We start from the raw sequence: 15,655 nt of genomic DNA, 5'->3' as shown, positions 1-15,655 counted from the left end.
GGCAGAGAATCTATTGCTGCATAGATCAAAGACCTAATGAAATAGTCATGATGGATTAAGAAATGTTGTAAACAAGTTGAAAAATAAAGTAGACACAGTGACAGCAAGGATGGAAGAAGCAGAGGAGAGAATGGGCGAAATAGAAGATAAAATTATGTAAAATGATGAAGCTGAAAAACAGAGGGAAAATGAATTACTGGATCCCGAGGAGAGAATTAGAGACCTAATGATTCAATGAAAAAATAATATCCCTATCACAGGAGTTCCAGAAGAAGAAGAAAGAGAGAAAGGGGCAGAAGGTTTATTTGAACAAATTATAGATGAGCTCTCCCCTAATTTGGAAAGGAAAGAGACATCCAAGTTGAAAAGGAACAGAGAACTCCTTTCAAAATCAACAAAACAGGTCAACTTCATGACATATTATCATGAAACTGGCAAAATACAAAGATAAAGAGAGAATTTTGAAAGCAGCTAGGGACAAACAGGCCTTAACTTACAAGGGTCACAGTTTCTTAACCTACAAAGGTAGTCACATAAGGGTAGTAGCACACCTGTCCACTGAACTTGACAGGCCAGAAAAGAGTGGTAGGAAATGTTCAATGTGCTGAATAGGAAAAACATGCAGCCAAGAATCCTTTATCCAGCAAGGCTGTCATTCAGAATGGAAGGAGAGATAAAGACTATCCCAGACAAACAAGAACTAAGCCAGTCCTGCAGGAGATCCTAAGGGGGATTCTGTGAGTGGAAAGCATCAAAGACCACAAAGGACCAGAGACATCACCACAAACACAAAATCTACAGATAACACAATGACATTAAATCTATATCTTTCAATAATCACTCTGAATTTAAATGGACTAAACGCCCCAATCAAAAGGCATAGGGTATCAGAATGGATAAAGAAAGAAGATCCATCCGTAGGCTGCTTACAAGAGACTAATTTTAGACATGAGGACATCTGCAGATTGAAAGTGAGCAGATGGAGACCATCTATCATGTTACTGGATGTCAAAAGAAAGCTGCAGTAGCCATACTTATATCAGACAAATTAGATTTTAAAACAAATACTGTAACAAGAGATGAAGAAGGGCATGATATCATAATTAAGGGGTCTATCCATCAAGAAGAGCTAACAATTATAAATATTTATGCCCCTAATGTGGAAGTATCCAAATATATAAAACAATCACAAACATAAATACATAATTAGATATAATACCATGATCGTAGGTGACTTTTAATACTTCACTTACAACAATGGACAAATCATCCAGACAGAAAATCAATAAGGAAACAATAGCTCTGAATGACACATTGGACCAAATGGTCTTAACACATATATTCAGAACTTCTCATCCAAAAGCATCAGAATATACATTCTTCTCGAGTGCACATGGAACATTCTCCAAAATAGATCACATACTAGGCCTCAACAAAAAAGGATTGAGATCATACCATATCACGACTCTATGAAACTTGAAGTCAACCACAAGAAAAAATGTGGAAAGCCCCCAAATACATGGAACTTAAATAAAATCCTACAAAGAATGAGTGGATCAGCCAGGAAATTAAAGAAGAAATTTAAAAATATGTGGAAGCCAACGAAAATGAAAACATGACCATCCAAATCCTTTGGGATACAGCAAAGGCAGTCTTAAGAGGAAAATACATTGCAATCCAGGGCTATCTTAAGAAGAAAGAAAAGTATAAAATACAGAACTTAACCTCACACTTAAAGGAACTAGAAAGCCAGCAGCAAAGAAAGTCCAAAGGGCAGAAGAAGAAGAGAAATAACAAAGATTAGAACAGAAATAAACTATATAGAATCTGAAAAGACAGAAGAGATCAATGAATCTAAGAGCTGGTTTTTTGGAAGAATAAACAAAATTTATAAACCCCTAGCCAGAGGTCACAACAAGAAAAGAAAGAAAGAGGACCCAAGTAGATAAAATCATGAATGAAAGAGTAGAGATCACAACCAACACCACAGAAATACAAACAATTATTAGAGAATACTATGAAAAACTATATGCCAACAAACTGGACTATCTGGAAGAAATGGACAAACTCCTAGACACCCACACACTACCAAAACTTTAAACAGGGAAGAAATAGAAAATTTGAACAGACCCATAATCAGTGAATAAATTGAATTGGTTATCAAAAATCTCCCAACAAATAGGAGTCCTGGGCCAGATGGCTTCCCAGGGGAATTCTATGAGCCATTTAAAGCAGAGTTAATACCTATTTCCCTCAAGTTGTTGCAAAAAAAAAAAAAAAAAAAAAAAAAAAAAAAAAAGAAATGGAAGGAAAACTTCCAGACTCATTCTATGAAGCCAGCATTACCTTGATTCCCAAACCAGACAAAGACCCCACTAAAAAAGGAGAAGTACAGGCTAATATTCCTGATGAACATGGACACAAAAATTCTCAACAAGGTACTGGAAAATCAAATTCAACAGTATATTAAAAGAATTATTCACCATGATCAAGTGGGATCCATTCCTGGGCTCCAGGGCCGGCTCAATATTTGCAAATCAATAAATGTGATACATCACATTAATAGAAGAAAACATAAAAATGATATGATCTTGTAAATAGATGCAGAAAAAGTGTTTGGGAAAATACAGCATCCTTTCTTAAAAGCCCTCAAGAAAGTCGGCATAGAAGGAACATACATTAACATCACAAAAGCCATATATCAAAAGCCCACAGCTAATATCATCCTCAATGGGGAAAAACTGAGAGCTATCCCCCTGAGGTTGGGAACACAACAGGGATGTTCACTCTTACCACTGTTGTTTAACATAGAGTTGGAAGTTCTAGCCTCACCAATCATATAACAAAATGAAATAAAAGGCATCCAAATTGCAAAGAAGTTAATTTTCTTTACAGATGGCGTGATACTTTACATGGAAAACCTGAAAACCTCCACCAAAAAACTGCTAGTACTGATACATGAATTCAGCAAAGCTGCAGGATATAAAATCAATTTACAGAAATTGGTTGCATTTCTATACACCAATAATGAAACAACAGAAAGTGGTATGAAGGAATCAATCCCATTTACAATTGTACCAAAAACCATACGATACCTACCTAGGAATATACCTAACCAAAGAGGTGAAAGATCTGTTTGCTGAAAACCATAAAAAGCTTATGAAAGAAATTGAAGAAGACACAAAGAAATGGAAACATATTTCATGCTCATGGATTGGAAGATCAAATATTGTTAAAATGTCGATACTACCCAAATAAATCTACAAATTCAATGCAATCCCATTCAAAATAGCACCAGCATTCCTCACAGAGCTAGAACGAACAATCCTAAAATTTATATGGAAACAGAAAAGACCCTAAACCAAAGTAATGTTGAAAAAAGAAAAAAAAACCCAAAGCTGGAGACATCACAATCCCGGACTTTAGCCTGTATTACAAAGCTGTAATCATCAAGACAGTAAATTATTGGCACAAAAAGAGACACATAGACCAATGGAATAGAATAGAGAATCCAGAAATGGACCATAAATATATGGCCAACTAAACTCTGACAAAGCAGGAAAGGGTATCCAGTGGAAGAAAGATAGTCTCTTCAGCAATGGTGCTGGGAGAACTGGACAGCGACATACAGAAAAATAAAACTGGATCACTTGCTTACACCATAGACAAAAATAAATTCAAAATGGATGAAAGACCTAAATGTGAGACAGGAAACCATCAAAATCCTACAGGAGAAAACAGGGAGCAATCTCTTTGACTTCAGTCGCAGCAACTTACTTGACATGTCTCTAGAGGCATGGGAAATAAAAGCAAAAATGAACTATTGGGACCTCATCAGGATAAAAAGCTTCTGCACAGCAAAGCAAACAACAAAACTGAAAGGCAACCAGTGGAGTGGGAGAAGATCTTTGCAAATGACACATTGGGTATCAAAAATCAATAAAGAGCTTACCAAACTCAACACCCGAAAAACAAATCCAGTGAAGAAATGGGCAGAAGACATGAACAGACATTTTTCCAAAGAACATACCCAGATAGCTAACAGACACATGAAAATATGCTCAACACTGCTCATCATGAGGGAAATACAAATCAAAACCACATTGAGATACCACCTCACACCAGTCAGAGTGGCTAAAATTAACAACTAAGGAAACAAAAGATGTTGGCAAGGATGTAGAGAAAGGGGAACCCTCTTGCATTGTTAGTAGAAATTCAAACTGGGCAGCCACTCTGGAAAACAGTGTGGAGGTTCCTCAAAATATTAAAAATAGAACTACCCTACAACCCAGCAATAGTACTACTAGGAATGTATCCAAAGGTTAAAGGAGTGCTGATTTGTAGAGGCACATGTACCCCAGTGTTTACAGCAGTGCTATCAACAATAGCCAAATTATGGGAAGAGTCCAAATATCCATCAACTGATGAATGGATAAAGAAGAGGTGGTAAATGTATAAATGGAACACTACTGGCAGTGAAAAAGAGTGAAATCTTGTCATTTGCAACAACATGGGTGGAACTGGAGGGTATTATACTAAGTGAAATAAGTCTTTCAGAGAAAGACAGATATCATATGATTCACTCATATGTGGAATTTGAGAAAGTCTTAACAGAAGACTATAAGGGAAGAGAAGGAAAAGTAAGTAACAAACAGGGAGGGAGGCAAACCATAAAAGACTCTTAAATACAGAGAACAAACTGAAGGTTGATGTGGTGGGGGAGGAGGTTGGAGGGTTGGAGAAAATGGGTGATGGGCATTGAGGAAGGCACTTCTTGGGATGAGTACTGGGTGATGTATGTAAGTGATGAATCATGGAAATCTACTCCTGAAGCCAAGACTACATTGTATGTTGGCTAACTTGTGTGTGTGTATATATATATTATATATACATATATATTATACATATATATATATTATATATGCTGATTGACACAAATTTCTATCTAAAGGGCTCTACTAATTTATGTCCTCACCAACAGGAAATGGGGTTTTAGTTTTGGTGGACAGTGGACAGTGTTAAGGCAAGTTCTGAGCTACTTAATTACATGAATATAGTCTGAAGTGTTGCAGGACCAGAACTCACTCAATAAACACTTTGAAAATACTTATCATCCACATGATTCCTGGACTCAAAAGTGTATAACTTAGGAAAAGAAGGTATTTCTACATGAAAACCAAATCAACAAATACATGGTTTGAAAGATCTTTTCAAATGAGATTTTTAGGCAGTGGATGCTACAGGGATTCTCTGAGGCCTGGAGCCCCTGTCTAGGGGAGAATCAAAGGCAAGCTTTAGGGAAGAGGTGTGATGAAGAACTGGATCTTGAATAAGGCTAAGATTTCCATAGGTAGATATAGAGAGGAGAGTCTTGCAGTCCATGCTTGGAGAACAGTTTGGGTGACGTTGGATGTAGGGAAGTGAATGGCATTGAGCAGGCGTTGAATGGAACTAAGGAATGGACTAGCTGGGATGTAAATCTGGGTGGTCTGCCTTCAGAGTCCATGCTTAAAACTACCAAGTGGCAGAGGAAGAGAAAAATAACTCATTCAATAGATAGTATCATATAGCCTATTTTATTCTTTCCATAATAGAGTTTGCACATTTTTCCATGTCACACATATATCACTATTGTGGGATGGATGTACCATAATTTAGCTTGGACTGTATCAATGGCCATTTAGGAGGATTCCTATGTTTTACAATGACAAGTGAGGTCCTGATGAACTTTTTTGTTCATGAGTCTCTGAGCACACAGAAGCTAGATTTGGAACAGTGGGAAAGAGAAGAACCCTTCCCCTCTTGTTGGGTTTTCCTCTGTGGAGTCTGGACTTTGGAGCATAGATAGCTTTGAGGAGAGTCCTGGGTTGGGGCCTGGGATGGATTCCCCTGAGCCTTAACACAGACCTTGACTGGGACACAAGGTGAAGATAAGGATGCTGTGACCTGGGAGCCAGAGGGCCGAGTCTCATTTTACTCTCATTTTGCTGTTGTCTTCCCTTAGCTTTAAAATCTTGTTTAAACATTCCAGCCTTGTATTGGCCCCACTGTGTGGCATTAATGGAAGAGTCTTATATCCATGGTCTGGTGTAAGCCCTAAAATAATTGAGCATCAACCATCCTAAACTAGGATGCTGTGTTAAGACCAAATAGCAAGAAGCCACTTAGGAGAAGGCTAGAAAAGGGGTTAGTCTGACTCTTCAGCTTGGTGCTAAGATTCTCTCCCTGTTGCTTGCCTCAGTGAGTCTAGACTTTGTGTTTATGGAGGGGAGGGACTTGGGTTGTAGGGGAAGCAACGGAGACACAGGGAAGTATTTGAGAAACATGGTGAAGAAAGGATCAACAAGACTTGGCACTAGAAACAAGGGAGAGAAGGAGTCCCAGGCTATTTTCTGGCATGGAGGCTAGGGAACTGGGAGAAGAGTGGAGGGTGAGAAACAGAAACAGTGAACTTGGAGGAATAACTGGTTTGGGGGAAAATGCTAAGTACAGTTGTTGCTATATTGAGTTTGAGGTCACAGTGGGGAATGTCATCAGAAAGTCACACCCTGCCTGGTTACTTGGGAGATTGAAAAATATTCACAAACCGACAAACACAAAACCTTATAGATCCTTAACATCCTCACCCCAAACCATCACCACAACCCACTCCTGGCCTTCTCCTTTACTTCCATGAACTCTCCGGGTCACCTGCCCCTCCCCAGATAGCTTCCTCCCTTCCCCATATGTCTAATTCTAAATATTCAGTCATCACCAATGCTCTCTGCCTACTCTGGCAGGAAAAATATAAGCTCCCTGTTCCAAATGCCCTCCCTCACTCCCCTAGAACTCTTGATGACGTGCCAGCATATTGTACTCCCTACTTATCTCTGATGGGCTTTGCTGAGCGTCCCTGGCCTTGTGTGTTCTCTCCCTGAGAATGAATGAAGTGACCTTGTAGTGACCATGCTTCCAACTTTAACTCTTGCTGTCCCCAAGAAGTCACAGAGAGCACAGCAGATCAAAACCTACCTTATCCTTCACCATTTCTATTCCTATCATGAGGCCTTTGCCTCGGACATCTCCGACAATCTCAAATTCATCCCGCAGCTCAGCAAGCTTCTGTAGCATGTAGGTGCCAACTTCTTGACTGTTTTCCTGTAGATTTTCTTCTTTAATCACCTGTTTAGAGAAAAGTCCCAAGTGGCCTTGCATTTAAAAAAAAAAGTTTTAAATTGACTGAGAAACACAGAACAGTAGATGTGCATGACTTTCTTTATGGAAACTTGACCACACAAATGGAACCCAAAGTCTAGTGTGACCATGCCATGTACTACAAAAAAATTTGCTGTAAGGTGCAAAAGAGTCTTGGTATGGGGAATACTTTCCCCAAACCCTTCTCATCTTCAGGGGTGGTTAAAAACTTAGGAAAGAATAGGGGTGCCTGGGTGGCTCAGTCTTGAGGGTCTGACTCTTGATTTCGGCTCAGGTCAAAGTTCTGGGGTCATGGGATCAAGTCCCACATCGTGCTTTGCACTGAGTGTGGAGCCTGCTTAAGATTCTCTGTCTCTCTCTCTTTCTCTCCCTGTCACTTTGAGTTCTTCTTGCACTCTCTCTCTAAATTAAACGATTTTTTTTTAATTTTATAAATTTAGGAAAGATAAAAGACATTTCTCAATGCAGTGTATAACACAGATTCCATAGTCCTGAGGCTCATTATTGCCAGGCTTCGCTGAGAACTGGGATACAGTGATTAAGAAGACAAACTCTCTGAGGAAAGATATGTCACAGGTTCTTGCCCCACTGGGAGTTTACTGACCTTTGCTTCGTCAGCCCTCAGTCAGACACAGGCTGTCATTACCCAATTGTCCTGCCACAGGGCCTAGGCCTCGTGAGCTGAGGGGAACTCTCTGAGGGCCCTGAAGATATAAAAATATTTTCATCTACTTCCACTCATGGCAGAGACCATGATTCTTGACTACCCACAATATACTACATCTAGATTTAGCTGATAATAATTGCATGAATCCATGACTCTCGATGTTTTTAACCTATTTGTTCACCTATACCCTCTCTACCTGGTCAAGGTGACACAACACTTTTAAAAAGTTGGCAATGTCTACAAAACAAAGTCAATGACACATTCCTGACTGCACTTTTTCATTTTGTGATTTTATCGTATTTGAAGATACTTTTTAATTAGCAAGGGAAGCTTTTACTTACTTATTTTTATTTAAAAATACTTAAAATAAAAATACTTAAAATTTTTTTGAATAGGTGAATCATGTGCCTAGTTCAAAAATCAGTAGAGGGGCGCCTGGGTGGCTCAGTCGGTTAAGCGGCCGACTTCGGCTCAGGTCATGATCTCATGGTCTGTGAGTTCGAGCCCCGTGTCCGGCTCTGTGCTGACCGCTCAGAGCCTGGAGCCTGTTTTAGATTCTGTGTCTCCCTCTCTGTCTCTCTGCCCCTTCCCCACTCGCACTTGTCTCTCTGTGTCTCTCTGAAAAATAAACATTAAAAAAATTTAAAAAAATCAGTAGAATAATTCTCATTGACCCCTGTCCCCCAGCCACCAAATTCCTCTACCCACAAACAATCATTGTTACCCATTTCTTGGACATTCTTCCAGTAATACCTGACACTTTCTTAAACAAGTGCTGTTGTGCATATCAGCAAGGGCACTTAACAGATAAGATACCAGGGAAAATCAATGGAGTAGGGCTGAACAACAGCTAAATTACGTAGTTTGTCCCATAAAACTCAGTTTCTTGTTAGTCTTTCAGCTGATAACTGTACAAAAAAAGGAAGGAAGAATATATAAAGAAAAGAACCAAAATTAATCTGAAGTCAAAGATGGCAGTTGGTAACTATCTATCAAATACCAGAAATATAAAAAGGAAATGTCAGTGTTACCAGCTAGCTAGCTTTTCTTATATTTCCTAGGCATGTGAGATGTATTATGTATTATTTTGTATCTAATACTTCAAGCATCGCAAATAGATCTTAAAAAGGGGGTGAAGGGGCAGAATAAAAACTGGAAATCTAAATTTGTGGAGTGGTAATGAACTCTTCACGTTAATAATGGGATGTCATAGAGTTTGGATAATGTGTCTCTGGTGCTGAAGTAGTCATTTTGTGAAATGAGAGGAATGACGTGGCTGCTGGAACATACCTCAAGCACGGCTGATCCAATGGCACAGGCCATGGGGCTCCCTCCAAAGGTGTTGAAATGATACATGCATTTAGCCAGAGACTTGGCTATCTCTAGAGGGGGAGAATGAAAAGTGGACAAAGAGTGACACATTCCTATTTATAATCTCCCACCACATCACTTGAATTATATTTACTATCATGTCATATTAATAATATGTTTCATGGCATCGAATCCAATTCATTCTTCATTCACCAGATAGTGGATGTTATGAATGGAATTATGTGTGTGTCCTTACCTCCCCCCCTCCCCCCCCCCCCCCCGACTCCTCTTCCTATGTGAAAGCCCTACTCCCATTGTGAATGTATTTGGAGATAGGGCCTTTAGGGAAGTAATCAAGGTTAAATGAAATCATAAGGGTGGGGCCCTCATAATACTGGTGTCTTTATAAGAAGAAAAAGAGACACCAGAGCGCTCTCTCTCTCTCATGTTCTCTCTCTCTCTGAGGAAAAGGACTTGCAAGTACACAGCAAGAAGTTGGCCATCTGCAAGAGAGATTTCACCAGAAGCCAACTTTGCTGGCACCTTGATCTTGGACTTGAGCTTCCATAACTGTGAGAAAATAAATATCTGCTGTTTAATTCCCTCAGTGTGTGGTGTTTTGTTATGGTAGCCCCAGATGACCAATCCACTTACTCTTATTTACTGAATTAGAAGTGTGATAACAAAATCTTTAATGTGTTGTGTGAATTCAAAAGTACTTTAACACTTGATTTATGGGAATTTACATGGGACCTTCACTTGGTAACCCTCTTTTCTGTATTATACTCTTGGTTTCAATCTTTAAAAAACCTCGCATCGAGGTTTTAGTAACATAATTCCTGGATTGTTTCAGGTTGAGCATATATTTGGTTCATTACATTTCCCTTTCTACATCCACATTTTAGTACCTAGAACAGGGGGAAACTTAGCATGTCTGACTCCATGTTGTTTCTATTCCCCTTGCTGCTGTAACCTGTATCTGAGAAATTTCTGCTTCACTCTGCCAGTAGGCATGTTAATCATAGAAGGAATTTTGCTTATAGCTGAGATTTGCAAAGACTCCTTTTTTGTTTTTTCACTGGAAACCTGCATCACTTGAGGAGATAAGGAAGTGCAGACAGAAATGACTATGCTATGTTCAAGATTTACAGGAATGGCATGACCAGATTCCTGTAGGCAAAGATCAAATGACCAAAGACAAAGAGTTATAAGACCTCTTCAGATGTCTATAGACATCAGTCACCTTTGTCTTCCCCCTTTTGCTAACAAACAAGAAGTTTGAACATTGACCCGAGGGGAGAAGTTTCTTTAGGATGATAAGCCACCATCCTCTCAGTTTGTTGGCTTTTCTGACCCCAACATCTGGCCACTCAAATGATTGGTTTGTCAGGCAGCGAGCATACCAACTTGGACTCAGTATCATACCTTTATTCATTCAATAAAACAGCGAGATATCACAGGGTACTTAATTATCCTTTAGTATCGCTGAAGCGGATACTACTGGTGGAAAAACGGAACAATTTAAAGGTTTTTAACAATAAACAATTCATAAAAACCACTTTCTGTAAAACGTCACCAACATTGAAAATATGGCTCATTCTTATGTTCGCTTTATAGAATATTCTGGCTAAGTGAGATCGTACTGCATTTGTCTGTTTTGTTGATGAGACGTAAACAGAAACCTGTCACTCTGGACCTTGAGTTTATAACATATTGGCGTAGTTAGGCCAAGGAAGAGTCTCCTTCAGAATAAGACTCCTCTGGAAATTTCACAGTTAGCTCCAGGTTGGTTAAAAAGGATCTCTTGTGTGGGATTTGTTTTTGTGGTACGGTTGCTGATACCTTGTCAGTGTGTGAGAACCTTGCGCTTCATTGTGGGGGTAGGAGAATTCATCTTCCCTACAGCAAGAGCACAAAGGGCTGGCATTCTTCCATAGCTTCCACAGTCTGACAGGCTGTTTCTCATGATCATTGCTAGGGAAATGCAAGTGTAGTTCCCATCGCTGTCTTCAACCCACAGAAATTCCCAACCCCGTGTTTTCTGCCGTCACGGTTACAGGAAACCCAGAAGCAAATGCAGCCTGCCCATAGGCTCTACCTGGAGTTGTCACAACTGCTGCCATGGGAAAGCCATTTCCAATCCCTTTAGCCATGGTGACAATATCCGGCAGGATGTCGTGGGTTTGGAAGCCCCAGAAGTGAGAGCCCAGCCTTCCAAATCCCGTCTGCACCTGATGGAAACAGATCCAAAATCATTTGAAACGTTTCAAGTAATGCTGGCTTTTCTGACTCTGATCTCTTCCCTTTCCTCCGCTTCTTCTTCAGTATCATCATTGCCGGCCATCATCTTCACCATCTCTGTACAAACATGGACACAGCACTTAATCTGGGTCTGAGCTTTTAGTTACCAGAAACTGTTTACTAGGTTTTTGGATTTTCGATCCCCAGTGCTGCACAAGTTTCGTTATTAAGATGAATGCTGTTAGTCTGGTTTATACTATTTTGGCAAATCGAAGTTGAAAACTTCGTTATGAGGTGAAGTTCTCTATGTGGGTTTTGAACTGTCCCTGATGCAATCCGTAATGGGAATTTAAAAAGTGTGTTGACTGATAGCATGTCACCTGTGATGACAGCAACAGCTGTGCCTGTTAGCCACTTATTTGATAGACTTCATTTTGGATATTTGAGTTCTGTGCTTGTTAAAGTTCTATACTTGTTAATCTACTAACCAACCAGTCAATTAGCAAAAGCTTCATTATCTTGGGTTGCAGAGGAAGGTTTAAAAAGTTTTCTCCCTATGCCTTTCCTGTCCTGGCTGCCCTACACCACACTTATTCCACAGCCACTCACCTCATCTGCGATGCACACGCCTTCCCGCTCTCGCACCAACCTGAAGGCTTCCTTTAGAAACCCCTTTGGGTACTGAACAACTCCATTCACCCCCTGCAAAAGACCAAACCAAGGAGTCCTATAACAACAGCATAGCCCTTTGAAAAGAGTTGAAAGAGAGAAAGAAAGAAAGAAAGAAAGAAAGAAAGGTCATTATCATCATTAGCATTAGTAATACTAGCAATTTTTAAAATGGTCTTTAGAACTGTTCCAACAATGTGTGAAGAGAGGGGCCATTACTCTTATGCCAAGCCTTTTGGGAAAAGGATGCAAATGTTTATTCTCTTCTGAGATTAGAAACAAAGTAGATTAAGGGGATTTGGTAACACTGAAGAAAATCACCCCAGGGCAGTGTGGGTATTAAAGCAACTAAACATTGGTGGGGTTTCCCTTTGTTTAGAATTTTAGGAATTCAATAGTTTCATCTATCTTTTCAGCCGGGCAATGCAGGAGACAGTTTTTGAAGGTCAGTTGAAAATCAGGGCCCTTCTCTTTCAAGGGGACTGAGAGAATGAATTGAATTTGGAGAGAGACATGGCAATGGTCACTTAAATACTTTGGAATTCTCTAGAATGTATGAATGTATGAATTAAAATTCTCTGATAATTTAAGCCCAATTAGCGTCTAAGGTCAATACACCCACTTGAATTGGCTCTGCAAAAAATCCAGCAATTGATTTGGCCACAGAAGTGTTCAGAGTATCTTTGAACTGTTCAATATACTGGTCTCTTGCTTGGCAGCAGTCTGCGAAGAACAATAAAAACCACAAACAAACAAACAAACAAGCAAAACATAGCATTTGAAGACGTGAGAATGACATTCAGAAGAATGGGAAGAGCACAGAAAAAAAGAATATCTGATGAGTAAATTGACTAGAATCTTTACAATACAGTAAACAGGATATGAGGGTATAAATTTCTGAGGGTGAACTTTCTTTCAGAACAACCTGTACTTTGGTTTGAGCAGAGAGATGAGGATAGTTGTAAGGCATAAATGAACCACTTCAGTCATGTCCATCTGGGGGAAAAATGCCCCAAAGTGTCATTGAGTCTGATATACACAGCTGTTTCACCTAAGGATACCATCTTCTCAACGGGGTAGATTTAATTCAGATGTAATTGGGGAGTGGATTTAATCTATTTGATAATAACTCTATTTACCTTTTCTTGCCACTTAATCTGATATACAATTTTAAAGCTACAAAGCGTCTCAATCTTTTGAGATAATAAATATGGTTACAGAAGAATTAGAATCCAGTCTAAAGAGGAATGTACTGGAGCCGGATCAATTCCATCCATGGTAGCAAAAGAGAGGAAGCCTTCTCTGGAATACTAAGGGTCCCAGATCTGTGGCATCCATACGTGACTGAAACTTCAGAATTTTTACCCACACCTCTAATTTGATTCTAAACAGCACCACACAGTTTCTGAACTTAAACTCGTATCCTTGAACAGCAGGAGAAGCACAGAGGGAGATGTGGATGTGACGGACGCCCTGGGCCCAGTAACCATGAGAGCAATTTGAGGTGAGTCACCACCTACCATCCTAGTGCTTGCTTAGATGCATGGATACAGACCTGTCTCCTGAAGTGGAGAGATTAGGGACAGAAAATATCCATCATCGTCATCAAAAGTGAAGCATAAATATATTTTATACTTCAGCTTTTCATTTAAAACTGGAAAAAACAGGAAAAGGAAGATGGCGGCGTAGGAGGACGCTGGGCTCACCGCGTCCTGCTGATCACTTAGAGTCCACCTACACCTGCCTAAATAACCCAGAAAACTGCCAGAGGATTAGCAGAACGGAGTGGCCGGAGCCAGGCGCAGACGAGAGGCCCACAGAAGAGGGTAGGAAGGGCGGCGAGGCGGTGCGCGCTCCACGGACTGGCGGGAGGGAGCCGGGGCGGAGGGGCAGCTCCCGGCCAAGCAGAGCCCCCGAGTCTGGCTTGCAAAAGCAGAGGGGCCTGACGGACTGTGTTCCAACCGCAAGCGCAACTTAGCGTCTGGGAGGTCATAAGTTAACAGCTCTGCTCGGAAAGCGGGAAGGCTGGAGGACAAAGGGAGGGAGAGCTGCTGAGCCCCCGGACGACAGAGCTCAGTTTGGCGGGGAACAAAGGCGCTCACCAGCGCCATCTCCCCCGCCCATCCCCCAGCCAAAATCCCAAAGGGAACCAGTTCCTGCCAGGGAACTTGCTCGCTCTGCGCAAACACCCAACTCTGTGCTTCTGCGGAGCCAAACCTCCGGCAGTGGATCTGACTCCCTCCCGCTGCCACAGGGCCCCTCCTGAAGTGGATCACCTAAGGAGAAGCGAGCTAAGCCTGCCCCTCCTGCCCCCGTGCACCTTCCTTACCCACCCCAGCTAATAGCCAGATCCCCAGCACCACAAGCCTGGCAGTGTGCAAGTAGCCCAGATGGCCACGCCACCCCACAGTGAATCCCGCCCCTAGGAGAGGGGAAGACAAGGCACACACCAGTCTGACTGTGGCCCCAGCTGTGGGCTGGGGGCAGACATCAGGTCTGACTGCGGCCCTGCCCACCAACTCCAATTATACACCACAGCACATGGGAAGTGCCCTGCAGGTCCGCACCACGCCAGGGACTATCCAAAATGACCAAATGGAAGAATTCCCCTCAGAAGAATCTCCAGGAAATAACAACAGCTAATGAACTGATCAAAGAGGATTTAAATAATATAACAGAAAGTGAATTTAGAATAATAGTCATAAAATTAATCGCTGGGCTTGAAAACAGTATAGAGGACAGCAGAGAATCTCTTGCTACAGAGATCAAGGGACTAAGGAACAGTCGGGAGGAGCTGAAAAACACTTTAAACAAAATGCAAAACAAAATGGAAACGACGACAGCTCAGATTGAAGAGGCAGAGGAGAGAATAGGTGAACTAGAAGATAAAGTTATGGAAAAAGAGGAAGCTGAGAGAAAGAGAGATAAAATAATCCAGGAGTATGAGGGGAAAATTAGAGAACTAAGTGATACACTAAAAAGAAATAATATATGCATAATTGGTATCCCCGAGGAGGAAGAGAGAGGGAAAGGTGCTGAAGGGGTACTTGAAGAAATCATAGCTGAGAACTTCCCTGAACTGGGGAAGGAAAAAAGCATTGAAATCCAAGAGGCACAGAGAACTCCCTTCAGACATAACTTGAATCCACCTTCTGCACGACATATCATAGTGAAACTGGCAAAATACAAGGATAAAGAGAAAATTCTGAAAGCAGCAAGGGGTAAACGTGCCCTCACATATAAAGGGAGACCTATAAGACTCGTGACTGATCTCTCTTTTGAAACTTGGCAGGCCAGAAAGGATTGGTACGATATCTTCAGTGTGCTAAACAGAAAAAAATATGCAGCCGAGAATCCTTTATCCAGCAAGTCTGTCATTTAGAATAGAAGGAGAGATAAAGGTCTTCCAAAACAAACAAAAACTGAAGGAATTTGTCACCACTAAACCAGCCCTACAAGAGATCCTAAGGGGGATCCTGTGAGACAAAGTACTAGAGACATCACTACAAGCATAAAACATACAGGCATCACAATGACTCTAAACCCATATCTTTCTATAATAACACTGAATGT

At 40.9% G+C, this 15,655-nt stretch overlaps 1 protein-coding gene across 1 annotated transcript in view; it reads right to left on the bottom strand.

The window, feature by feature from the left end:
• AGXT2 (alanine--glyoxylate aminotransferase 2) overlaps nt 1–15,655 on the bottom strand; it is a 62,738-nt gene that overhangs the window by 12,842 nt on the left and 34,241 nt on the right. The window contains exons 10-14 of the mRNA XM_053223596.1: nt 12,705–12,805; nt 12,023–12,115; nt 11,271–11,403; nt 9,152–9,243; nt 7,012–7,161 (exon numbers count right to left, since the gene is read on the bottom strand). Of these exons, the coding sequence (XP_053079571.1) occupies nt 7,012–7,161; nt 9,152–9,243; nt 11,271–11,403; nt 12,023–12,115; nt 12,705–12,805 (569 nt within the window). The remainder of the gene's footprint in view (nt 1–7,011; nt 7,162–9,151; nt 9,244–11,270; nt 11,404–12,022; nt 12,116–12,704; nt 12,806–15,655) is intronic.

This window comes from Acinonyx jubatus, chromosome A1, assembly GCF_027475565.1.
Source record: "Acinonyx jubatus isolate Ajub_Pintada_27869175 chromosome A1, VMU_Ajub_asm_v1.0, whole genome shotgun sequence".
Classification (NCBI taxonomy): Eukaryota; Metazoa; Chordata; class Mammalia; order Carnivora; family Felidae; genus Acinonyx; species Acinonyx jubatus.
Note: the sequence above shows the minus strand (reverse complement) of the source record. Positions and strands in the feature narration are given on the sequence as shown.